Genomic DNA, 27,794 nt, shown 5'->3' with positions numbered 1-27,794 from the left:
CTGTCCGGATTTTGTTTTACAAGGATGATCAACAAATGTTGCATCTTCACAGTTAGGGTCAGTTTTCCAAGAATTGCCAAATTCTATTTCACTATCTGTTATTGTACCATTTGACATAAAGAAATCATCTCCGCCATATCGATTGTATGTTCCACATAAACCAGATGTTCTGTTCAGGTACCGACCAAACACAGTCACTCTCACATTATGAACGTTGTTCCACTCAACTTCGACACCGTAATCGCTTTCGACCAACGTAATGCCACTTCTGGGTTGGGATATCTTCACTCCGTTGGCTAAAAGAAATAATGATGTTACAAGCGTATTAAAGTACTTGCAAGAAACACGAGGATTTTAGGTTCTGTCTTGATAAACAGGTTACACAATTTTAAATGAAAGAAACGTTATAATGCGAGAAGTTCAATTGAATCGTCTTATATCCAGAGATCTAAGTTTCGTAATGCAACTGTACAATGGGTCGTCGGTTTGTCCCCAAGTTCACTCAGCAGCGGTTTAAGAAATTACACATGCACATATAGCTACATAGAAGATTTGATTTTACGCTTCAGGATATTATTTCGGCTAAATACAATTCTATGAATAACATATTATTAGTAAATAGACAAAATTATGGCTAATATGAGTCATATCCTATAAATAAAAAAATCAAGGACAGGAGCAGTAAATTCTCACAAATCAATATAGCCATGTTACTTACCCATATACATTGTTGATAATGAGATTGTCATGCCATTCGCTGTCACACTTCCCCGCAGAAGTTGAATTGTCACATTTGGGAACATCACTGTCAGTGATTTTGTACAGGAAGGTTCACCATTTCCACATTCTTCATTTACTTGTCTTATTTCAAATGTGTTGTTCACACTGTCCTTAGCCAGAACATATTCGCATCTTCCCATGAAATCAAAGAGTTTTCCATCAAAGGTGGAGTAGTGTGGATCACCTCGAGCATTGCAGGTGGCTTTTACTGTTTAAATATACACATTGAATGTTGTATAACGTTGAAGTAGTATACCGTGATGTATACCGTTGAAAAATATCAATCATTTGGGGGCAAAGATATTCATAGAATATATCATATATATATTCACAGCCACAAATATGAAGATTTCAGTAAGTATTGGTGGTAGGAAAAGTTTAAAAACAAATATGAACATGTGCTATATGCTCGAGCTTACCTAAACGGCAATCAGGTTCTTCATAATCGTCTTTGCAAATACACTTAAAGATATCATCTGCTCGAACACACTGTTCGTTTTCGCCACAAGAAAGAAGACTGCAGTTCGTAGCTAAAAAAATATTGCTTAAAATTTTAAAATGAGCTATCAGATTTCCATAAACCAAGCTAGAGAATTATTAAACTTCATTTCTTAGCGTAAAAGGTGCAAAATCATTGATACTGAATATATACAATCTAAACGTTACCTTTACAATCACGACCATCTCCTATGAAACCTTCATCACAATCACATTTAAATGACCCAATTTTATTTTTGCACGTAGCATTTTCGTGGCAGTAATTGCTCATTAGGCATTCGTTGACGTCTACAATATAAATTAAACAGAGCTGCTTTTATTTTTTTTCCCATTTGACCAATTTGGTTATATTTGGTAAGCAATTAAGTATTTAAGTAGGAATCATCCATTGGCTAGTTGCGCAGGTTAGCGTCATTTTAATATACATGCGAAGTTACCTTCACAATAAGTGCCATTTCCAGCAAATCCCTCATTGCAAGAGCAGTTGAAACTTCCAAGAGAATTTGCACACGAAGAGTTCACGTGACAGAAGCTTCCAGCACAACATTCATCATTGTCTGTAAATGAATAGAATGTTTATAAGTTCTTTCTGCGAGCCTGCTGATAAAAATCAAAACCAACATTCGATAACAACACATGTTCTGTTATACTCTATTGTGTGTGGTAGCACTGAAACACACTTAGGCAGAGCAGAGCTAAAATATGTATTCTTAAAAATTAATATGTTTAGAACGACAGGAAATTGAGTAACCAAGTCAGTAAAAATAATGTAACGTCAGAAACTTTATCTCTTATGTTTGATGTACGTTGAAGTAAGAAAAAGAGCGAAACTCACCATATGCGATTATCAAGTCATTTATCGTAACATGATAGGTAAAATTTCCTTGTTTTTCGGACGATGTCTTCAAGTACTTATCAATACGGTGCTGCTGGTGTCCAAGACATACAAATTTAGAACATCAGACGTCAATTCAACCGCCCCAGGATAACTAATGTTTAAACCAATTGTTTGCTTATTGAGACTAGTTTTCATAACATTGTGATTGATTCCATCATAGTTTGCCCAGTAAATGACGTTATTGTACTCATCCACAGAAATTGACTGCGCTGAACCATCAAAATTGAACTCCATTATTGTGTTATCTGCTGGGTTATAACGTACGATTGGAGGATCACCTGCTCTTGCTATGTAGAGGTAACTGTGAAGGATATTAAAGTAACTCAATACCAACTTACACAGACATAACTAATAATTAAACAAGCCTGGAGCAATTTCATAAAGTCTTACGTGCAATAACAACAAAGTACAATTTGAAAGAAAGTTGAGAGTCGCTGTCATCAAATATATTCATTTTATACACGTTTTGGTTGAGGAATATATTCCTTGTAAAATTAATATAAAAACCTAAACATTTTTGAAAAAAATCGTAAGAAAACAAGCCTTGCTCGCCTTACCCATTTGTTGTGTCCATTTCCAGATCTTTTACACTAGATATATCTTTGAGAGCATCAACTTCAATCGCTGGCAATTGATCACCAGTAATATTATACACATATATTCTACTATGCAGTTCATGGTAGTAATACATCAAATTGTTTCTTCCATTGACAGTGAATAACTTCACATTTCCGATGTTTGTTGTCATCTCATCAGAACCATCTAAATAATAACTTGTGATTCCTTCACCATTAACATAGAGATATAACCGTCTGTTGATAGCATCATATGACAATAAGGCGCCAACTCTATCGTCAACCTTCATTGGGATACTTGTGGAGTTTTCTGTATTATAAGACACCGTTCCCGATGATGTTGACAAGAATAAATATGGTATTTGGCAAAGATCTACAACAGAAATACAAACTAAGAATGTTGTGCTGAAAAAACCTACCATTATCTTCGCTAATTCATTCTATCACATGCAGGCGTCTAAATTACACCGAAAACTTGAGATATAAATTTGAATATCTGTACACTAGCTAAAAATATCCTCTGTGAATCATTTACTCTAAATTGATATTAAAATTCCAATTTAGGCAAACAATAGAAGTCGACGTTTAGTCATTTTTCGCTAATGATAGAATTGTCTCGTTGTAGTTGTAGTGTTTATCGCGCATGGTAAGGTTGAAAATTACAAATTTTATTATAGGGTCTAAGCCTGTTAAAGAGCATCTCATCCCTTCGAACATGGTCAGAGGCGCCATAAGCAATTAAGGGTTGGGGGGGGGGGTGACAGAATTTCCAAAAAGGGTCGACTTTAGTTTGCAAAGACAAACAAGGAAAATAATGTATTTTAGATGTGTGTCAGTTCAAATGAAGAATGGATTTTTATGGAATTCAACGTTGCATGCGTATTTCTGCTTTCGGCAGCACAAACATATTGAAGAACGAAAATTACGAAATGAGACATTCAATGTCTATGAGCATAAAAAGAGCAAACTGCCCCCGTGGTTGCGGCAGCCAAGGACATGGTGCATCGTATTGGTAATGTATTTCAGGTTTATAGTTAAATATACTTGTATACGGGGTCATGCGAACAGCACCTAAAGGCCTGCGCACACTCGAGCTATATTGGTCATTCGTGCCACTTACGGCAAATATCTAGCTTGTTTGATAATTTCTGCCTAGCGTGCCGAAATCTTTCGTGTGCGCCAAACTGAACGCTATCTGCTTATGGATTGTCTTAACAGCGCATGTGTAATATACAAAAATAAACCAAAAGTCCAATATGGCGAACAGATTGCAAAAAATAAAATTATGGGTGAAAGTGAAGACGAAGAGGTGTTGTCATTTTTGCTGCTGTTGCGTCAACGGATTCACAATGTTAAAAATTATTTCAAATGATTGCCTGACAAGATGACGGTATTGTCGAAATTGTCAAATTGCTCTGGCTCTTCTGAGTTTAGTACTTGAACAAGATTGCGAAAGCTCCTTGACCATATCGTCTCATGATCCATCGCTTCGTCCACGTAAAAATAACAACACCTCTTCGTCTTCACTTTCATCCATAATTTTATTTTTTGCAAACTGTTCGCCATCTTGGATGTTTACTTTCGTATATTACGCATGCGCTGTTCAGACAATCCATAAGCAGATAGCTTTCATTTCGCCGCACACGGAAAGATTTCGGTGCGCGAGGCAGAAATTATCAAACATGCCAGATATTAGCCGTAAGTGGCACGAATGACCAAAGTCCCCGGAAAAGTCGCCCGCAAACGAGAGCAACTGGCTACGGCAATGGCCACGAATGACTTTTTGCTAAGCACATAGCTCTAGTGTGCGCCGGCCTTAAGATCAAAAAACATATTCAGCAGCGCAAATATATATTAAAATAAAGTTATTATTATCTATAGCGATGGTGAATATGACTAGATCGGGTGAATTAATACTGTGCATGATGATGCTATACTCTGCATGAATTAGCAATTGGGAAAAGGAAAAGAATAAGGTCCATTCTATGCTTCATGAAGACATTGAAAAATTGTTATAATTATTGTCGTACAAAAGTCCAAATGGATTTTTTTTTACCTTTGTTCTCACATCGGGCACCAATATATCCGGCAGGACATCTACATTCAAATGACGAAGAATCAATGTCTGTACACGTTCCGCCATTATAACATGGAGCACTTGCGCACGGCGTGTCTAAAACAGAGGCGAAGTGCTCATATAATTGTTGGTTGTATAAAAAAGTTTGCCATATCTATCGCATAGTAAAATTAGTTTTTAGCCTTTAATAATAGTTTTCTTATTTTTGTAAAGTATTTACAACGGCAATTTGCATTAGATTTAGTTTTACCAACTATATAACGAACCTTTGTGACTAGAAAACTAAAACGTATGGAGCCTTGTATTAATTTTTTAGTCTAGATATGAAACGAATGCTTTTATTTTCAATTCTAATTTCGTAACGCAATGGAGTTTACCTTCTATATTCACATCTTTATCTATACTTACTGCAAATGGCAAATTGCTCTAAATTCATCCACGTTATTTTGACGTCGGAAGAGCAATCATCAGCATACGTTTGAAGCGCTTGACAATAACAAGCAACAGAATCATCTTCACAAGCACACATATCATATTCACAATCTGAAATATATCCTTCTTCAGTTGCATTGATATAACTGGAACAATTACTGAAGGGTGGCTTGAGTAATGCTGAACAATTCTCTCGTGCTATCAATCTTCTCTCTGCATTGGCGTCACATGGGTGGTCCACTGTAGTTGCATTTTCACATGTAGGATCGACTTTCCAAGAATTTCCAAACTCTACTGGATCACCTACGATGGTACCGTAAGGTGTCCAGAAATCATCATATTTCATTTTGTTATAAGTACCACATAAACCTGATGTTCGGTTCACGTATCGACCTGCGATTGTTACTCGAACATTATAAACATTGTTCCAAAACACAGTTACACCATAATCACTTGTCACGACGGTCCTACCATTGCCATGAATTGTAACGTTTACAGCTGAAAAAAATGAAAAAGCCCTAATAATACTGCATGCATCGTTAGCCAAAATGTGGCAATTTTGCAATCTTTTGTAATTATGTATTCTGAACGTTCATTTTGTTGTTTTGTAAATTTGTGTGTGCGGTCTTGTCAGTACCAACCACAGTTATAGAATGCATCAAAATAAATCAACACGCAACAAATTTTGTAAATCTATTTAGATTAGAAAAAAAAATTTACCCCCGTAGTTTGTCGACGAGCTGATCTCTCCACCATTCACATTAGTCATTCCTCTCTGAAGTTTGATAGTTAAACCCGGAAAGATGACTGTTATTGATTTTGTACATGTTACTAGTCCATTTCCACAAGGTTCATTTTCTTGTCTTATTTCAAATGTGTTGTTTACTCTGTCTTTAGCCAGAACATATTCGCATTTACCCATGAAGTCGAAACGTTTTCCATCGAACGTTCTATAATGAGGATCTCCATAAGTTACACACGTCGCTTCGACTAGAAATGTGGAAAAAATACAGAATGTGAAAAATGGTTCTTTTTTCCTCGAAGAAAAATGGCTCTTTTTTAATCGTTATGTTTACCAGTGACCACATTTTAGGACACTACTTTTCACTACGGAATAATAACCCAGGAGAGGTCGATCTCAAGTTAAACCATAACCATCAACAGTAATTCGTGAATTGCATTTGGACAGTGACTTGGAGCGAAATGATATTGTGTGGTATTAATTTTTAAAACAGAGAAGCATAATCGATTATGACAGTCATCCTTTTCAGCCAAATTTTACTGAACTTGTACATGATGTTCCAAACCGTAGAAAATTGTATACACCGATGTAAATAAACATTTGCCCGAAATAAACATTAAATCTAAGGTCCTTAAAATGAATGAAAATTACCAGAAACCATTCCTAAAAAATATAATGGTGCTATTAGACGCGCATACCAACCTTTTTGTTTACAATCATCTCCTGTATAATCTTGATGACAAACGCAATCAAACGTATCTCCAACTCTGACACAAACTTCATTTTCACCACAAGATAGATCATCACAATCATCAACTAAATTAAAATAATAAATAAAAACCTTTCGTCCGCCGTTCAGTTACAAATATCAGTGGACGGTATACAAAATGCAAACAAAAGAAATAATTTTGCAGGCAGTAAGACTTGTGCAAACTAAATAATTTTTTGGAGCAACGTGTGTATTTATTATATGGAAAGCTTTCGGCTAGTTAACCCAGGCGTTAAATGATTACTTTAATCGAAGCTATCATCATGCAATTCACCATGCAGTGAAAATTTCAAGAATCTTATTTGAGTATTACAGCGAATTATTTCCGTACTTTGTGCATTTTACAGAATGTTGCCGTCAAACATTGCGTTTGTAGCAATGCGATGCTAATTGTCCGTTATGCACCACACTTTATGATATCTTTTACAGGTATTAAAAATTTACATTGCAATTTATATAGCAAGTTGTCCTCCATTAAGGCTTTTACAATATCAAATAGAAAATCATTCTGAGTGAAGCAAAACAGCCTTAATTTACTCTATCAGAAAAAAACATAAAATATTTACCTTCCATTTCACAGCGGTGACCAGTAAACCCGACAGGACATGAACACGAAAAGTTACTATGAATATTTGTACAAGTACCACCATTGAAACAAGGATCACTAGCACAAGGAGTAGCTGAATAGAGAATAAGTTTGGGTTAACCTTATCATAAGTTGTACTGTTGTAAAAAAAGGTGAGGCTGCCATTACTAGAAATTAGTTTAGCCATTCATTTTCTATTTATCCGACGTCGCTAAGTACACAATACATTTACATTTGTCTTCATTTAGCAGATAAAGACGGAATTGATTACTTACTACATTGCTGATATTGAGGATAACTCAACCAGGTAATATTCACTCCATACGAGGCACAGTCATCTACATACGCCTCTATTGCTTGACATAAACAAACAGTTGGATGATCATCACAAGCACAAACATCATATTCACAATCGCTAATATAACCCTCTGCGTCTGGGTTGATATAACTTGAGCATTTATCAAATGGAGAATCGCGTAGAGCTGAACAGTTGGCTCTTGCAGTTGCATTTCTGTCAGGATTTGTTGTACAAGGATGATCAACAAATGTTGCATCTTCACAGCTAGGGTCAGTTTTCCAAGAATTGCCAAATTCTACTTCATTGTCTGTTGTTGTACCATTTGACATCAAGAAATCATCTCCGCGATATCGATTGTATGTTCCACATAAACCAGATGTTCTGTTCAGGTACCGACCAAACACAGTCACTCTCACATTATGAACGTTGTTCCACTCAACCTCGACACCGTAATCGCTTTCGACCAACGTAATGCCACTTCTGGGTTGGGATATCTTCACTCCGTTGGCTAAAAGAAAAAATGATGTTACAAGCGTATTAAAGTACTTGCAAGAAACAGGAGGACTTTACGTCCTGTCTTGATTTACGCATATTACGCATGTACATAACTATATGAAAAGGATTTAACTTCACACATCAGGATAATATTTTGGCTAAATACAATTGTATAGATAACATATTATTAGTGAATAGACAAAATTATGACTAATATGTGTAATATCCAGACTAATCCAGTAGATAAAAAAATCAAGGAGAGGAGCAGTAAATTCCCACAAACGAATATAGCCATGTTTACTTACCCATATACATTGTTGATAGTGAGATTGTCGTGCCATGCACTGTCACACTTCCCCGCAGAAGTTGAATTGTCACATTTGGGAACATCACTGTCAGTGATTTTGTACAGGAAGGTTCACTATTTCCACATTCTTCATTCACTTGTCTTATTTCAAATGTGTTGTTCACACTGTCCTTAGCCAGAACATATTCGCATTTTCCCATGAAATCAAAGAGTTTTCCATCAAATGTGGAGTAGTGCGGATCACCTCGAGCATTGCAGGTGGCTTTTACTGTGGAAATATACACATTGAATGTTGTATAACGTTGAATGCAGTATACCGTGATGTATATACTGTTGAAAAATATCAATCATTTGGGGGAAAAGATATTCATAAAATATATCATAGATATATTCACAGCCACAAATATGAAGATTTCAGTAAGCATTGGTGGTAGGAAAAGTTTAAAAACAAATATGAACATGTGCCATATGCTCGAGCTTACCTAAACGGCAATCAGGTTCTTCATAATCGTCTTTGCAAATACACTTAAAGATATCATCTGCTCGAACACACTGTTCGTTTTCGCCACAGGAAAGAAGACTGCAGTTCGTAGCTAAAAAATATTGCTTAAAATTTTAAAATGAGCTATCCATAAACCAAGGAAGAGAATTACTAGACTTGATTTATCAGCGTAAAAGGTGCAAAGATCATTGCTACTGAATATATACAATCTAAACGTTACCTTTACAATCACGACCATCTCCTATGAAACCTTCATCACAATCACATTCAAATGAACCAATTTTATTTTTGCACGTAGCATTTTCGTGGCAGTAATTGCTCATTAGGCATTCGTTGACGTCTACAATGTAAATTAATATCGTTAAATAGAGCTGCTTTTATTTTTTCCGATTTGACCAATTTGGTGACTACCAAATGTCCGATAACAGATAGTCTGTATTTCAATTGATGATTTAAGTTGTAGACTACTTTATTACAGATTGATAGAGTTTTAGTACAAATTGTTCATCTTGGCTTAATAGAAATTCGTAATGCTGTAATATTGACAATTTATATTTTGAGAATAAACTTTGTAATTTTATTGGATTTTTGTTATATTATACAGGGGGTAGTTTAAAGAAGGCATTAAAAGATTTTAAACTGCATGTTAGGAAAAATATCATTTGAAACACTTTGTTTTAAGATCAATAACTAGATATGCATAAAAATTATGTAGATATGTAAACATTTTCCTCAAGAAATGTGTAATATAGAGGAAATTCTTCACACAATTATTTACATTCAGGAATTAAAAAATTAATTCAAATGAATAAAAATTATAGGTTAGATTACCCACATCTGAAAAAAGCAGTTAAGTATTTAAGTAGGGATCATCCATTGGTTAGTTGCGCAGGTTAGTGTGATTTTAATATACATGCAAAGTTACCTTCACAATAAGTGCCATTTCCAGCAAATCCCTCATTACAGGAGCAGTTGAAACTTCCAAGAGAATTTGCACATGTAGAGTTCACGTGACAGAAGGTTCCAGCACAACATTCATCATGGTCTATAAATGAATAGAATGTTTATAAGTTCTTTCTGTGAGCCTGTTGATAAAAATCAAAACCAACATTCAATAATAACACATGTTCTGTTATACTGAGAGCAGAGCAAAAATAAGAATTTATTTTATAAAATATGTTTAGAACGACAAGAAATTGAGTAACCAAGTGAGTAAAAATAATGTAATGTCAGTAACTTTATGTCTTATGTTTAATGTAAATTGAAGTAAGAAAAAGAGCGAAACTCACCATATGCAATTATCAAGTCATTTATCGTAACATGGTAGGTAAAATTTCCTTGTTTTTCGGACGATGTCTTCAAGTACTTATCGATACGGTTGTTGCTGGTGTCCAAGACATACAAATTTAGAACATCAGACGTCAATTCAACCGCCCCAGGATAACTAATGTTTAAACCAATTGTTTGCTTATTGAGACTAGTTTTCATAACATTGTGATTGATTCCATCATAGTTTGCCCAGTAAATGACGTTATTGTACTCATCCACAGAAATTGACTGCGCTGAACCATCAAAATTGAACTCCATTATTGTGTTATCTCCTGGGTTATAACGTACGATTGGAGGATCACCTGCTCTTGCTATGTAGAGGTAACTGTGAAGGAAATTAAAGTAACTCAATACCAACTTACACAGACATAACTAATAATTAAACAAGCCTGGAGCAATTTCATAAAGTCTTACGTGCAATAACAACAAAGTACAATTTGAAAGAAAGTTGAGAGTTGCTGTCATCAAACATATTCATTTTACACACGTTTTGTTGAGGAATATATTCCTTGTAAAATTAATATAAAGACCTAAACATCTTTGAAAAAAATCGTAAGAAAACAAGCCTTGCTTCGCCTTACCCATTTGTTTGTCCATTTCCAGATCTTTTACACTAGATATATCTTTGAGAGCATCAACTTCAGTCCCTTGCGATTGGCCACTAGTAATATTGTACACATATATTCTACTATGCAGTTCATGGTAGTAATACATCAAATTGTTTCTTCCATCGACAGTGAATAACTTCACATTTCCGATGTTTGTTGTCATCTCATCAGAACCATCTAAATAATAACTTGTGATTCCTTCACCAACATCATAGAGATATAACCGTCTGTTGATAGCATCATATGACAATAAGGCGTTTACTCTATCGTCAACCTTCATTGGGATACTTGTGGAGTTTTCTGTATTATAAGAGACCGTTCCCGATGATGTTGACAAGAATAAATATGGTATTTGGCAAAGATCTATAACAGAAATACAAACTAAGAATGTTGTCCTGAAAAAACCTAAGATTATCTTCGCTAATTCGCTCTACCACATGCAGGTGTCTAAATTACACCGGCAACTTGAGATATAAATTTGAATATCTGTACACTAGCTAAAAATATGCTCTGTGAATCATGTACTCTAAATTGATAATAAAATTCCAATTTATGCAAACAATAGACGTCGACGTTTAGTCATTTTTCGTTAATGATAGAATTGTCTCGTCATAGTTGTAGTGTTCATCGCGCATGGTAAGGTTGAAAAGTACAAATTTTATTATAGGGTCTAAGTCTATTAAAGAGCATCTCATCCCTTCCAACATGGTCAGAGGCACCGTAAGCAATCAAGGATTGGGGGGGGGGACAGAATCTCGAAAAAGGGTCGACTTTCGTTTGCAAAGACAAACAAGGAAAATGATGTAATTTAGAACAGCGCGCGTCTTTATTCAATCTTCAAAATAATGAAGAATGGAATTTTATGGAATTCAACGTTGCATGCGTACTTCTGCTTTCGGCAGCACAAACATATTGAAGAAAGAAAATTACGAAATGAGACATTCGATGTCTATGAGCATAAAAAGAGAAAACTGCTCCGCTGCCCCGTGGTTCTGGAGGCCCGGGACATGGTACATCGTATTGGTCATGTATATTTCAGGTTTATAGTTTAATATATCTGTATACGGGGTCATGCGAACAGCACGAAAGATCAATAAACATATTCAGCAGGGCAAATGTACAATAAAATATAGTTAGTATTATCTACCGCTGGCATGCTGAAATATAGCGATTCTGCATAGGACTCGATCGGGTGAATTAATATTGTGATGGGGCTATACTCTGCATGAGTTAGCAACTGGACATGCTGAAGCATTCCCGCTTTGACTCTGAGTATCCTCATACATCACAATACGCTGAAACATTTTAAACGAGACCTTCCGGGTGAAAAAATAATCGGCCATGTCCATTCTATGGTTCACGAGGACATTGAAAAATTCTTATGATCATTATCGTACAAAAGTCCAAATGGATTTGTATTTACCTTTGTTCTCACATCGGGCACCAATATATCCGGCAGGACATCTACATTCAAATGACGAAGAATCAATGTCTGTACAGGTTCCGCCATTATAACATGGAGCACTGGCGCACGGCGCGTCTAAAACAGAGGCAAAGTACTCATAATTATAGTTTGTTGTATAAAAAATGTTTGCCATATCTATCGCATAGTAAAATTAGTTTTTAGCCTTTTATAATATTTGTCTTATTTTGTCTAAGTGTTTACAACGGTAATTTCCTGTAGTTTTAGTTTTACCAACTATATAATGAACGCTTGTGACTAGAAAACTGAAACGTATGGAGCCTTGTATTAATTTTTTAGTCTAGATATGAAACGAATGCTTTTATTGCAATTCTAATTTCGTAACGCAATGGAGTTTACCTTCTATATTCACATCTTTATCTATACTTACTGCAAATGGCAAATTGTTCTAAATTCATCCACGTTATTTTGACATCAGAAGAGCAATCATCAGCATACGTTTGAAGCGCTTGACAATAACAAGCAACAGAATCATCTTCACAAGCACACATATCATATTCACAATCTGCAATATATCCTTCTTCAGTTGCATTGATATAACTGGAACAATTACTGAAGGGTGGCTTGAGTAATGCTGAACAATTCTCTCGTGCTATCAATCTTCTCTCTAAATTGGCGTCACATGGGTGGTCCACTGTAGTTGCATTTTCACATGTAGGATCGACTTTCCAAGAATTTCCAAACTCGACTGGATCACCTACGATGGTACCGTAAGGTGTCCAGAAATCATCATATTTCATTTTGTTATAAGTACCACATAAACCTGATGTCCTGTTCACGTATCGACCTCCGATTGTTACTCGAACATTATAAACATTGTTCCAAAACACAGTTACACCATAATCACTTGTCACGACGGTCCTACCATTGCCATGAATTGTAACGTTTACAGCTGAAAAAAAATGAAAAAGCCCCAATAATACTGGATGCATGGTGGTTAGCCAAAATGTGGCAGTTTTGCAATCTTTTGTAATGATGTATTCTGAACGTTCATTTGTTGTTTTATGTAAATTTGTGTGTGCGGTATACTTGTCACTACCAACCACAGTTAATGAATGCATCAAAATAAATCAACACGCAACAAATTTTGTAAATCTATTTAAACTAGAAGAAAAATTTTACCCCCGTAGTTTGTCGACGAGCTGATCTCTCCACCATTCACATTAGTCATTCCTCTCTGAAGTTTGATAGTTAAACCCGGGAAGATGACTGTTATTGATTTCGTACATGTTACTAGTCCATTTCCACAAGGTTCATTTTCTTGTCTTATTTCAAATGTGTTGTTTACTCTGTCTTTAGCCAGAACATATTCGCATTTACCCATAAAGTCAAAACGTTTTCCATCGAACGTTCTATAATGAGGATCTCCATAAGTTACACATGTCGCTTCGACTAGAAATGTGGAAAAATACAGAATGTGAAGAATGGTTCTTTTTTGCTCGAAGAAAAATGGGTCTTTTTTAATCGTTATGTTTACCAGTGACCACATTTTAGGATACTACTTTTCACTACGGAATAATAACAGAGGAGAGGTCGATCTCAAATGAAACCATAACCATCAACAGTAATTTGCGAAAAACATTTGGACGGTGACTTGAAGCAAAATTATATTGTGCGGTATTAACTTTTAAAACAGTGAAGCAAAATCGATGATGACAGTCATCCCTTTCAGCCAAATTTTACTGAACTTGTACAGGATTATCGAAACCGTAGAGAAGATTGTATACGCAGATATAAGAATCACCTTGCCCGAAATAAACATTAAATCTAAGGTCCTCAAAAAGATATAAGAATCCTTTTACCGGAAATAAACAAAATGATGAAAATTACAAGAAATCCATTCCTAAAAATATAATGGTGCTATTAGACGTATACCAACCTTTTTCTTTACAATCATCTCCTGTGTAATCTTGATGACAAACGCAATCAAACGTATCTCCAACTCTGACACAAACTTCATTTTTACCACAAGATAGATCATCACAATCATCAACTACGATAAAAATAATAAATAAAAATCTTTCATCCGCCGTTTAGTTACAAATATCAGTGGACGGTATACAAAATGCAAATAAAAGAAATAATTTTGAAGTCAGTAAGACCTGTGCATGCAGTAAAAATTTTTTTTGGAACAACGCGTGTGTTTATTATATGCAAAGCTTTCGGCCGGTTACAATAACCCGGGCGTTAAATGATTACTTTAATTGAAGCTAGTATCATGCAATTCACCATGCAGTGAAAATTTCAAGAATATTATTTGAGTATTACAGCGAATTATTCTGGTACTTTCTGCATTTTACAGAATGTTGCCGGCAAACATTGCGTTTGTAGCAATGCGATGGTAATTGTCCGTTATGCACGACACTCTATGATATCTTTTACAGGCGTTAGAAACTTACATTGCAATTCATATAGCAAGTTATCCTCCATTAAGGCTTTTACAATATCAAATAGAAAATCATTCTGAGTGAAGCAAAACAGCCTTAATTTACTCTATCAGAAAAAAACATAAAATATTTACCTTTCATTTCACAGCGGTGACCAGTAAACCCGACAGGACATGAACACGAAAAGTTACTATGAATATTTGTACAAGTACCACCATTGAAACAAGGATCACTAGCACAAGGAGTAGCTGAATAGAGAATAAGTTAGGGTTAACCTTATCATAAGCTGTACTGTTGTAAAAAAACGTGAGGCTGCCATTAATAGAAATTAGTTTAGGCATTCAGTTTCTATTTATCCGACGTCGCTAAGTACACAATACATAGACATTTGTCTTCATTTAGCGGAGAAAAACGGAATTGATTACTCACTACATTGCTGATATTGAGGATAACTCAACCAGGTAATATTCACTCCATACGAGGCACAGTCATCTACATACGCCTCTATTGCTTGACATAAACAAACAGTTGGATGATCATCACAAGCACAAACATCGTATTCACAATCGCTAATATAACCCTCTGAGTCTGGGTTGATATAACTTGAGCATTTATCAAATGGAGAATCGCGTAGAGCTGAACAGTTGGCTCTTGCAGTTGCATTTCTGTCAGGATTTGTTGTACAAGGATGATCAACAAATGTTGCATCTTCACAGTCAGGGTCAGTTTTCCAAGAATTGCCAAATTCTACTTCATTGTCTGTTGTTGTACCATTTGACATCAAGAAATCATCTCCGCGATATCGATTGTATGTTCCACATAAACCAGATGTTCGGTTCAGGTACCGACCAAACACTGTCACTCTCACATTATGAACGTTGTTCCACTCAACTTCGACACCGTAATCGCTTTCGACCAACGTAATGCCACTTCTGGGTTGGGATATCTTCACTCCGTTGGCTAAAAGAAAGAATGATGTTACAACCGTATTAAAGTACTTGCAAGAAACAGGAGGATTTTAGGTCGTGTCTTGATAAACCGGTTGCACAGTTTTAAAGCCATGTTTACTTACCCATATACATTGTTGATAATGAGATTGTCATGCCATTCGCTGTCACACTTCCCCGCAGAAGTTGAATTGTCACATTTGGGAACATCACTGTCAGTGATTTTGTACAGGAAGGTTCACCATTTCCACATTCTTCATTCACTTGTCTTATTTCAAATGTGTTGTTCACACTGTCCTTAGCAAGAACATATTCGCATTTTCCCATGAAATCAAAGAGTTTTCCATCAAATGTGGAGTAGTGCGGATCACCTCGAGCATTGCAGGTGGCTTTTACTGTTGAAATATACACATTGAATGTAGTATAACGTTGAATGTAGTATACCGTGATGTATACCGTTGAAAAATATCAATCATTTGGGGGCAAAGATATTCAGAGAATATATCTTATATATATTCACAGACACAAATATCAAGATTTTAGTAGTTATTGGTGGTAGGAAAAGTTTAAACAAATATGAACATGTGCCATATGCTCGAGCTTACCTAAACGGCAATCAGGTTCTTCATAATCGTCTTTGCAAATACACTTAAAGATATCATCTGCCCGAACACACTGTTCGTTTTCGCCACAAGAAAGAAGACTGCAGTTCGTAGCTGAAAAATATTGCTTAAAATTTTAGAATGAGCTATCCATAAACCAAGGAAGAGAATTATTAGACCTGATTTATCAGCGTAAAAGGTGCAAAGATCTAAACGTTACCTTTACAATCACGACCATCTCCTATGAAACCTTCATTACAATCACATTTAAATGACCCAATTTTATTTTTGCACGTAGCATTTTCGTGGCAGTAATTGCTCATTAAGCATTCGTTGACGTCTACAATGTAAATTAATATCGTCAAACAGAGCTGCTTTTATTTTTTTTCCATTTGACCAATTTGGTGGCTACCAATTAAATGTTTAACGGAATCGAAAAATTTTGAGAAGTGGGGTAAATTTTTTTTTTGGCGCGGGGGGGGGGGTAAGTGTCCAATAACAGATAGTCGCACTTCAATAGATGATTTTAGTTGTAGACTACTTTATTATGGATTGATAGAGGTTTAGTACATATTATACATCTTGGCGTAATACAAATACGTAATGCTGTAATATTAACAATTTTTATTTTAAGAACAAATTGTTGATTATTTTATTGAATTTTTTTTATATTATACAAGGATAGTTTAAAGGAGGCATTAAAAGATTTTAAACTGCATGTTAGGAAAAATATCATTTGAAATACTTTGTTTCAAAATCAATAACTAGATATCCATAAAAATGGTGTAGAAATGTGAAAATTTTCCGTAAAAAATGTCTAACACAGAGGAAATTCTTCACACAATTATTTACATGCAGGAATTAAAAAATTAATTCAAATTAATAAAATTATAGTTTAGATTATCCAAGCCTGAAAATATGAGCAATTAAGTATTTTGGAGAAAAGTAGAACTAGGCATATACAAGAAAATCTATAATTGGCGGAATTTTTTTTAAAAAAACCGTCATTTCAATGTCTCAATAATCACAATTATCACACATCCCATTGCACGGAATCACAGTTTCCACTGACAGTGATACAAAACTGCTCGAAAATACGAATGACTTGTTGTCGTCTCATTCCTTCACGATTGCTAACATGCACCTAGAGCTACATGCAACAGAAAATATAGCTAAGGGGCTGGGGATTTTTACTCCAGTACTCTTCTACCTGTGTTGTTAGATTTTATTCTTCTGGAAAAAAAATTTTTGTTTGTAGGTGGAATCATCCATTGGCTAGTTGCGCAGGTTAGCGTCATTTTAATACATATTGAAAGTTACCTTCACAATAAGTGCCATTTCCAGCAAATCCCTCATTGCAGGAGCAGTTGAAACTTCCAAGAGAATTTGCACATGAAGAGTTCACGTGACAGAAGGTTCCAGCACAACATTCATCATGGTCTGTAAATGAATAAAATGTTTATAAGTTTTGTCTGTGCATGAGCCTGCTGATAAAAATCAAAACCAACATTCAATAACAACACATGTTCTGTTATACTCTATTGTGTGTGGTAGTACTGAAACACACTTAGGCAGAGCAGAGCTAAAATATGAATTTTTAAAATATGTTTACAACGACAGGAAATTGAGTAACCAAGTCAGTAAAAAAATGTAATGTCAGAAATTTCATCTCTTATGTTTGATGTACGTTGAAGTAAGAAAAAGAGTGAAACTCACCATATGCAATTATCAAGTCATTTATCGTAACATGGTAGGTAAAATTTCCTTGTTTTTCGGGCGATGTCTTCAAGTACTTATCAATACGGTTGTTGCTGGTGTCCAAGACATACAAATTTAGAACATCAGACGTCAAGTCAACCCCCCCAGGATAACTAATGTTTAAACCAATTGTTTGCTTATTGAGGCTAGTTTTCATAACATTGTGATTGATTCCATCATAGTTTGCCCAGTAAATGACGTTATTGTACACATCCAAAGAAATTGACTGAGCTGAGCCATCAAAATTGAACTCCATTATTGATTTATCTGCTGGGTTATAACGTACGATTGGAGGATCACCTGCTCTTGCTATGTAGAGGTAACTGTGAAGGAAATTAAAGTAACTCAGTTACAACTTACACTGACATAACTAATAATTAAACAAGCCTGGAGCATTTTCATAAAGTCTTACGTGCAATAACAACAAAGTAATATTTGAAAGAAAGTTGACAGTTGCTGCCATCAAATATAATATATTATTTTTATAATCGTTTTGGTTAGAAAATACATTACATGTGAAATAAAAATGAAAACCTAAATATTTGTGAAAAAAAATCTTAAGAAAACAATATTTAACAGACTTACCCATTTATCATGTCCATTTCCAGATCTTTTACACTAGATATATCTGAGAGAGCATCAACTTCAGTCCCTTGCGATTGGCCACTAGTAATATTGTACACATATATTCTACTATGCAATTTATGGTAGTAATATATCAAATTGTTTCTTCCATCGACGGTGAGAAAGTCTACATTTCCGATGTTTGTTGTCATCTCATCAGAACCATCTAAATAATAACTTGTGATTCCTTCACCATCAACATAGAGATATAACCGTTTGTTGATACCATCATATGACAATAAGGCGCCAACTCTATCGTCAACCTTCATTGGGATACTTGTGAAGTTTTCTGTTTTATAAGACACCGTTCCCAATGATGTTGAGAAGAATAAATATGGTATTTGGCAAAGATCTATAAACAACAACGTAAACTCAAAATGTTGTTATAAAAAGACATTCTATTCATGTTTCAATGAAATGTTATTATATCAAAGATTATATAGAGTGATGGTACCTTCTTATGCAAAAGTACAAAACAAAGATTGGAAGATTAGTAAACGAAATTAAAATGACCCACTTAATTTCTGATCGGGGACTATATAGCCTAATATTAGTTTCACATACGCGCTAAATGGGTATGGCATTGTTCGTAGTATGTTAAAGAAGCATGCGAAAAAAGACAATTTCCTTTTAAATAAACATGCAGACTTCCTATTGCCAAGAGCAGAACTGTTATGCTGACATTGCTGTAATCCTTCGCCAATATATCATTGTTTGACAACAACAACGACGCACCAACACATTAGCGTAGCAAAAACATCAAATATTTACAATAAAAACAAAACATTTGGTGTACGAAGCTACAAATGAGCCGCTTTAGTCTATTAGTCTACTATTTCTATTCTATGTACCTTTCATTTCACATCTATCTCCCAGAAATCCAGCAGGACATCTACACTCAAATGAATTGTGACCAACGTTTGTACAGCTTCCTCCGTTATAACATGGCGCGCTTGCACACGGGGTACCTGTGGGGAAAAAACATGCTCATAATTATAATAATGAAGAAAAATGCGTTAGTAAAGCTCGTTTGTTTCGAGTAAAGCTTTTGACCACTCAATAATAACGGTAAACGAACAAAAAGGGGTGCAATTAATGACTAATCATAAAAGTGTTTACAAAAACAATCAGCCGCGCTAAACTTTCATAGTTAAATCCTATAGTCAACTCAGAAAAACACAACTCTGATTAGCAAATTCTCTCCTTAACTACAGTCAAAAGTTAAAGTGCCTATATCACTCGTGGAATCTTCATGCATTTGAAAACAATGTAAAAAGTTAGTTAATATATTAGATACTAGCCTTTAGACTACCTGCAGTTCCTGAGTCCCAGGCTCCTGTAAACAACAGGCAGTTTCAAATTGAATAGCCGTGTTTAAACCCAGGAGGTTGGGACTCAGGAACCGCAGGTAGTTTAGAGGCTTGTATCTTCGAAATCATTGCACTATATCAAAAAACGTTTTTTAATATATTAACTAACTTTTTACGTTCTTTTCAAATGCATAAAGATCCCACGAGTGATATAGGCACTTCAACTAGTCTTTTATATTATACTGTACAACTGGCCCAAGGAGATTAGTTTGTTAACGAGGAGTATATGATTTTTAAATTAATGTACCGAATAATTCGTCCTGTTATATTTTCTGTTATCAAAAACGTGAACAATCAATATCATTACGTGGGTTTTCATTTTTACACATTACATGTCACGACAAAAGTTGGAGAGTTTTGTTAGAGACACAAAAGTATCATTAGGTAGGGTATTTTAGGCAGTTATTATATCATATTTGAGCTCTTAATAGGATAGTAATCTAGCGAATTTACTCACTGCAAATGGCGAATTCATCTAAATTCATCCAATCAATTTCGACGTTGGAAGAGCAATCATCAGCGTAAGCTTCAAGAGCTTGACAATAACAAACAACAGAATCATCTTCACAAGCACACATATCATATTCACAACCTGCAATATATCCTTCTTCAGTTGCATTGATATAACTGGAGCAATTACTGAAGGGTGGTTTAAGTAATGTTGAACAATTCTCTCGTGCTATCAATCTTCTCTCTGGATTGGCGTCACATGGGTGGTCTACTGCAGTTGCATTTTCACATGTAGGATCGACTTTCCAAGAATTTCCAAACTCTACTGGGTCAGTTACGATTGTTCCATAAGACGTCCAGAAGTCATCATATTTCATTTCATTATAAGTACCACATAAACCTGATGTTCTGTTTAAGTATCGACCTCGAACAACCACTCGTACGTTGTAGACATTGCTCCAAAATACTTTCACACCATAATCACTTGTTATTACTTGACCACTTCCGTGCTTGGAAATGTTTACGCCTTGAAAGATAATGTTAATTTAGTGTTGATAATACTGTCGACCGAGTGCAATTTCTTTAATGAGGTATATAGATATCTAAATCTATTATATGAGTATCATATATCGAATTACAATAATTATAACTAATAATTATACCATGGCTTAAATGTCAATAATCGATTCTTTCCTAGAGAAAGCCTGTTCGCAGTTCAGGCATGGAGCAAGTTAATTTTCAGGTTCATATAATTATTTTGACGTAGCACACCCCACACTCCAATCAAAAAATAGGTTTAGTACAACCAAGATATGAGGCCGAACATTCAATTGCAAGAGAAGGTCGTACGTCATTATTACCTCACCTTTATATGAGAACGGCAGTGTTACCTCACCACCATTAACTGAAGTTGATCCCCTTTTGAGTTTAATAGTTACATCCCGGAAGATGACTGTTATTGATTTCGTACATGTTACTAGTCCATTTCCACAAGGTTCATTTTCTTGTCTTACTTCAAATGTGTTGTTTACTCTGTCTTTAGCCAGAACATATTCGCATTTACCCATGAAGTCAAAACGTTTTCCATCGAGTGTCCTGTAATGAGGATCTCCATAAGCTACACACGTCGCTTCAGCTACACAAAAATTAAGAAATAGAGAAATCATGAATATTAACATTGTCCCTGAAAGGACTTCCAGGCAGTAGGTCGCTAGCCTATTTTTTAAAAAAATATTTTCTAATTTTTGCTAAAGTTAAACACAGGGGAAATATAAATAATATACTACATAGGCTTTTTCTTCCTTGCATATCCTAAAATAACTGATCGACTGATTGCCTGACATACTGACGGTCTGACTGGCCTACCGTGCGTCCTATTGGGAGGGGGGGGGGTGCAAGTACAAAACTGACTGAGAATAGGGTGTGGTCTGCAGAATTTGCTAGAGATGGTAGGCGCAGCCCTCGTCTATTATAATTGAAATTCGAGATATACGTGGTGTTTTTCAGAGCACATATATCAGTAGTTTTGGTCGCGGAAACGCTCTTGTTCCGCATTATTTTATATATGCTAAAGATATGATTCCCGTCTGGCATCTTACTGTCAAAATATTGATCAAATCTACGCAACATTATAATTTACTAGATAAAAAACAAAAACATATTTTACCTAAAAGACAATCAGGTTCTTTATAATCGTCTTTGCAAACACACTTAAAGAGGCCATTCACTTGATCACATCGTTCATTCTCACCACAACTTATAACACTGCAGTTGGTTGCTGGAAATAAATAAATTTATTTATAAAATTTATACAAACCGTACAAAGTTTCCGAACAAAATGCACGTATTTTATTATTTGCTGCATATAAAATTGCCAGTAGCCACCTACGAGAAATAATTTGTGGTATTCTGTAATAATGACGTCATGTATATGAATAATAGTTTCCACAATTTTTTCATGCGAGCAAAGACTGTTTTGAGAAAATAAAATTAGGCGACGTTTGCACACGTTCCTAAACACGATGTCAATTAAGAAACTTTTGGACGTAAAGGATTTTGAAGACACTAAAAATACACTAAAAATATTTAAAACATATTTATATAGGGGAGAAGAAATTAAATGTTTGACAACGGCACATTAGCTGAGGTCTTGAAGTTGTTTCACACCTAAGCGAGGTTACTAATAAAATGCCTGTTGAATTCAGCTTCCCGTCATAATTTTGGGAATTATGATAATCCTCAACGCCATCTCATTATTATTCGAAGTCTAGCAAACTATTCAGAACATAATGCTGAAATGAGACTCGTTGTCAATAAAATGAAAAGTTAAAATGAACGGTTTGCGCACTGCAAGCTCTATAACTAATATACCTTCACAATCACGGCCATTTCCTTCAAAACCTTCATCACAATCACACCGGAATGACCCAATATTATTTGAGCAGGTAGCATTTTGGTGGCATGGGTTGTTTACTGAACATTCGTTGATATCTACAAGTGAATGTAAAGTTATGTTTCAGAGATATTTACAAGTGAACAAGTAATTTGGTGCCATATTATTAAAAAGCGTTGCTCAATAAACACCGTCCAAAAGAACAATGGAATACCTTCACAATACGAGCCATTTCCTGAAAAGCCATCGTTGCAGGAACAATTAAAACTACCGAGAGAATTTGCACATGAAGAGTTCACGTGGCAGAAAGTTCCAACACAACATTCATCTTCGTCTACATGATGTGAAAGGAAACATTTTTTATTATAAAACAACGTGTAAACGCGATACTAGTTACAGAAAGTTAGAAAGAATATTTTATGAAAATTTTGTAGGAATCCTAAATCACTATCTGTTACAAAATAGTCACCATCAACAAAAAGTTATAAAGCGTTATAATGCTCGGAGAGTAGCTGTGCTCGGCAAATGTATCTGCGACAATAGACCCGAGTGATTCGTCTTGTCACACCACAGCCAAGACTCTCAGCTACCACAGCGCAAATTAATGATACACGAAATATTTCAGAACAACCAGAAGAAACCACTAGCTATCAATTAGTTTTCCTTGTACATATACAAACTTACCATATGTAATAATAAGGTCGGATATAGCATAATCATAGGTAATGTTTCCTTGCTTTTCAAGCGATGCTTTTAAATATCTATCGATAGAGGTGCTGCCTTTTTTAAGGACATACAAATTAAAAACATCGGTTGCCAACTCGATTTGGTCAGCATATGTGATGTTTAAATACACTGTTTCCTCGTTCATGGAAGTTTTCATAATCTTGTGCACGCCATCTTGGAAATTAGCCCAGTAGATAACATCATCGTATTCATCAACGGAAATCGACTGCGCTGAGCCAAAAACGTTGTCGAACAGTTTCATGGAGCCATCAGCTCGATTGTAACGAATGAATGGAGGATTATTTGCCCGGGCTATGTAGAGATAACTACAAAAAAAGAAAGAGTCAGTTATGAGTTATCCAATTTTTTTTGCTTTTTGTTCGCATTTCGACAAAATAAGAAAAAGATTCTGTTTCTGACCAACAATTTGTCAACTGTTGGATTATATCGTTATGTAACGGAGTTCGTGATTTGCGGTTAGGATAGGGTGGCGGTTAGGGACTGGGATCAAAAAGAAAATATTTCCTGCGCGCAACATGACGACAGTACCAACTGCTGTCATATGAAACTTTAAGGAAGTTTAGGAAGGCGACTTTTGCACCAGCTAGCCCAGTGTTATCGTAAACTTATAAAAATCACAAAATTAAACACACTAAATTTCTACGCTAAAAAATTTTAGGACCCTATAATGAAGGTCCACTTCCAAACCTATACTGATCAAGGGAGAGAAGGCTTCTCATTATTACAGCGGCATAGCATAGACTAGAGGTTTAAAGGGTCTTAACATCGAGCGGAATTGTCCACACTTCAAATTCAAGCCAGGAACAGATAACTAATGGAAAAAATGGGTCAACTATAGGTCCTCCGGCAGTAATCGAACCAACGCATTTGCGATGCCGGTGCAATGCTCTTGCCACCGCAGAGCTACAGAGGTAGCTGAAAAGAGCGTAAGCGTGGTTAATGTGTATAATGATAATGCTGGGAATAGGCAAATGACCGGCATCGCAAAAGCGTAGGTTCGATTCCCGCCGGAAGACCAATAGCTGACATGTTTTTCCTTCAACTGTTCCTGGCTTATATATATATATATATAACCTCATCTCAAAAATTCTCTCAATTTTTTTAGAAATCGAATCATTGTTGGCCCTCTCTTTTCCATTTTTTGTGCACAAAAAGAATAATCTCTTATTTAACTTGAATACCATGAGAATTAACGAGAAATCCATGGGACATTACTATTTAGAGCCATTTAGAATAACTGCATTTGCATCAATAAATATAACGCTAACTATATCTACGTCAATTGTATGAACGGTCTATCATCATCTCTACAAAATTAATTTTTTGAAGATATATTATCCTATTATGCCAACAGAAAATATTTACCCGTTAGTCATGTCTATCTCCACATCTTTCACAGATGCCACATCGCTAAGATCATCAACGGCAGTGTTCTGACCATCAGTAATATTGTACATCCAAATTCTTGAATGCAAAGCATGATAATAATATATCACACTTCGTCTTCCATCAACGGTGAAGAAGTCCGCATCTTTGAGTGGCATTACGGTGACATCAGATCCATCCAGGTAGTAACTTATTATTTCCTGAGAGATGTAGAGATACAACCGTTTGTTGATACCATCATATGACAATAAGGCGTTTACTCGATCGTCAACCTTCATTGGGATACTTGTGGAGTTTTCTGTATTATAAGACACCGTTCCCAATGATGTTGAGAAGAATAAATATGGTATTTGGCAACGATCTATAAACAAAGTTTTTTTATTAGTGTATTAGCAAGGTAGAATGCACTAGATCTTATAATTATTGTGTTATAATTAATATTGATCCTACCCTTAATTTCACATCTATCTCCCAGGAATCCTGCAGGACAACTACATTCAAACGACGAGGAATCAACATTTTTACAACTTCCGCCATTATAACACGGAGCACTTGCACATGGGGTACCTGTTGAGACATTAATATGGCAAAAATTTAATTCTGCACATTTTTTTCATTGCTCTTTTTTTAATGGAAGAAATATTATTGGCCACCTACATAAGCTAAAAAAATATATCGTATATAAAATATATTAATCTTGCTGCGTAATACGAAAAGTTTATGCCGTGATCACGTAAAAGGGCAAAAACACTTTTCCTTGCGACTTTGAAATAAAAACAGGGTGTATAAAAAATTGCAAATACCATGATTTGTATGCGCGAAATCAGACATTAGAATTTCAATGGATGTGCAATGTAATTACGCTTCATGTATTTGAAAAATACGTTTTCTAGGGTTATCAAAACAAGCTTAAACTTATGAGTTTGATTATGAATGGCTCAGTTAAGAACAGAACTACTTTTAATTCATTTTGTGTGGTGATTTTAATAGTACTGCACGTGGAAATGTATTTTTAAATTCCAAAAGCGTAGCTACTTAGTTGCACAGCCATTACAAAACAGTATGGTATTTGCATTTTTTTTATACACCCTGTATCAAGTATTATAATTTATACTAATCCAGGTTCCAATTTAGATGTAAGAAAAATATTACAGGGAAGAACACATCGCTATTGCGCTAATGTTCAGAATATTTGTTACTTACGACAAATTGCATATTCATTTAATTCCTTCCATTTTATATCAACATGGGGTGAACAATCATCAGCATACGCTTCAAGAGCTTGACAATAACAAGCAACAGGATCATCTTCACAAGCACACATATCATATTCACAATCTGAAATATATCCTTCTTCAGTTGCATTGATATAACTGGAACAATTACTGAAGGGTGGTTTAAGTAATGTTGAACAATTCTCTCGTGCTATCAATCTTCTCTCTAAATTGGCGTCACATGGGTGATCCACTGTAGTTGCATTCTCGCATGTAGGATCAACTTTCCAAGAATTTCCAAACTGTACTGGGTCAGTTACGATTGTTCCGTAAGACGTCCAGAAATCATCATCTTCCATTTCGTTATAATAACCACATAAACCTGATGTTCTGTTCAAGTATCGACCTCGAACAACCACTCGTACGTTGTAGACATTGTTCCAAAATACTTTCACACCATAATCACTTATGACCGATGTTCGACGGTTCTCAGTTGTGATGTTGACACCTAAAAACGAAAGAACAAAAAATATAGCTGAACTTGAAAAAATCGAGAAAAACTATTCTTTATTGTCATAGCTTGTTTTGATTAAGTTTATACACATCACGGTGTATAAAAAAGTACCCCCTTATTAAAATGAAACTTCTGCTGGAATTTGAATGCATGATTATAAAATAATGATCATAAAAGCAAAGTAATTAGGTTAAGGCATTAAAATTGAGCGTCTCGTTTTACATTTTAAGCATCCTTGAGTTTGGCATAATAATAAAACATTCAAATTCGAAGAAAAGCCTGATTTTAGTGGGGGGTACTTTTTTATACAAACTTTGCAACGTGTATAAAAAAAAGAGGACCTTTAGAAATCAAATTATTTGTATAATTTAAATGTCTGATCAATTTTCTAAGCCCACGGGTGCACAAACATGCACAATCGAATAAAATCTAACGCAGGCACGAATTAATACTGCTCATTAATTTCGCATGCACCGGCGTTGCTCCAGGTTGCTGTTCCTGCTTTTCAGTTTTCACCGGTGAATTACAATCAAGAATCTTTCTCAAAGCGTGTTTGTACGTACCTATTTTTTACGTCTGTATATAGGTCTGGACGATAAAAACTATTTTTTGACCATGCATTATCGTGCGGCATTTTCCTTTTAGAAGTTATGTCAAATTCCCAGGAGCAGAAAGGCTTTTGTGCTTGAAACAAAGATATGTAATATACGCACAAAGCTGACAATATTTTACGCATCCAAGGGCTTAGTGTAGTGATGGGGCCTTTAAATTATAACAATAGTTTAATTTCTAAAGGTCTTCTTTTTTTATACACCCTGTACATAGTAGATTGCTCTAGTAAAATATGTAAATGTCGTAACTATACGATAATTAGCCATTTTATTTCAGGTTTTGGTAATTGGATAGGAAATTTAAAGAGGTGCGTTAAGGCTAGTTTCCACTCAGGAAAATTTCCCTTTTGGGTGGAACGGTCAAGAAAATTTCCTTTTTTGGTGAGTTCTCAGGCGGCTTTTGTACAAAGGAA

The 27,794-nt window shown here is 35.3% G+C and overlaps 2 protein-coding genes across 2 annotated transcripts; both read right to left on the bottom strand.

Moving 5' to 3' along the window:
• Positions 1 to 20: 20 nt before the first annotated feature.
• On the bottom strand, positions 21 to 2,195 carry LOC114528953 (kielin/chordin-like protein; the record flags this gene model as incomplete). The annotated part of the gene is made up of 6 exons (XM_028550662.1): positions 2,114 to 2,195; positions 1,716 to 1,835; positions 1,447 to 1,566; positions 1,200 to 1,310; positions 719 to 988; positions 21 to 296 (listed from the first exon to the last, which is right to left on the bottom strand). Coding segments are annotated over exons 3-6 (760 nt in total), but the record flags the coding sequence as incomplete, so codon positions are not given.
• Positions 2,196 to 2,200: 5 nt separating this feature from the next.
• On the bottom strand, positions 2,201 to 26,861 carry LOC114528952 (IgGFc-binding protein-like; the record flags this gene model as incomplete). Its single annotated transcript, XM_028550660.1, has 25 exons — positions 26,858 to 26,861; positions 26,246 to 26,764; positions 25,493 to 25,609; positions 25,022 to 25,403; positions 23,594 to 23,961; positions 23,124 to 23,243; positions 22,888 to 23,007; positions 22,184 to 22,294; positions 21,383 to 21,652; positions 20,525 to 21,043; positions 19,549 to 19,665; positions 18,659 to 19,049; positions 18,032 to 18,396; positions 17,636 to 17,755; positions 16,536 to 16,655; positions 16,319 to 16,429; positions 15,839 to 16,108; positions 15,196 to 15,726; positions 14,901 to 15,014; positions 14,259 to 14,372; positions 5,981 to 6,250; positions 5,237 to 5,758; positions 4,808 to 4,924; positions 2,734 to 3,124; positions 2,201 to 2,477 (listed from the first exon to the last, which is right to left on the bottom strand). Coding segments are annotated over exons 1-25 (6,360 nt in total), but the record flags the coding sequence as incomplete, so codon positions are not given.
• Between the last annotated feature and the right edge of the window lie 933 nt (positions 26,862 to 27,794).

Source organism: Dendronephthya gigantea, unplaced genomic scaffold (genome assembly GCF_004324835.1).
Source record: "Dendronephthya gigantea isolate DGI-Jeju-01 unplaced genomic scaffold, DenGig_1.0 000052F, whole genome shotgun sequence".
Classification (NCBI taxonomy): Eukaryota; Metazoa; Cnidaria; class Anthozoa; order Malacalcyonacea; family Nephtheidae; genus Dendronephthya; species Dendronephthya gigantea.
The sequence above is the reverse complement of the archived record's forward strand: the minus strand, read 5'-3'. Positions and strand labels throughout refer to the sequence as shown.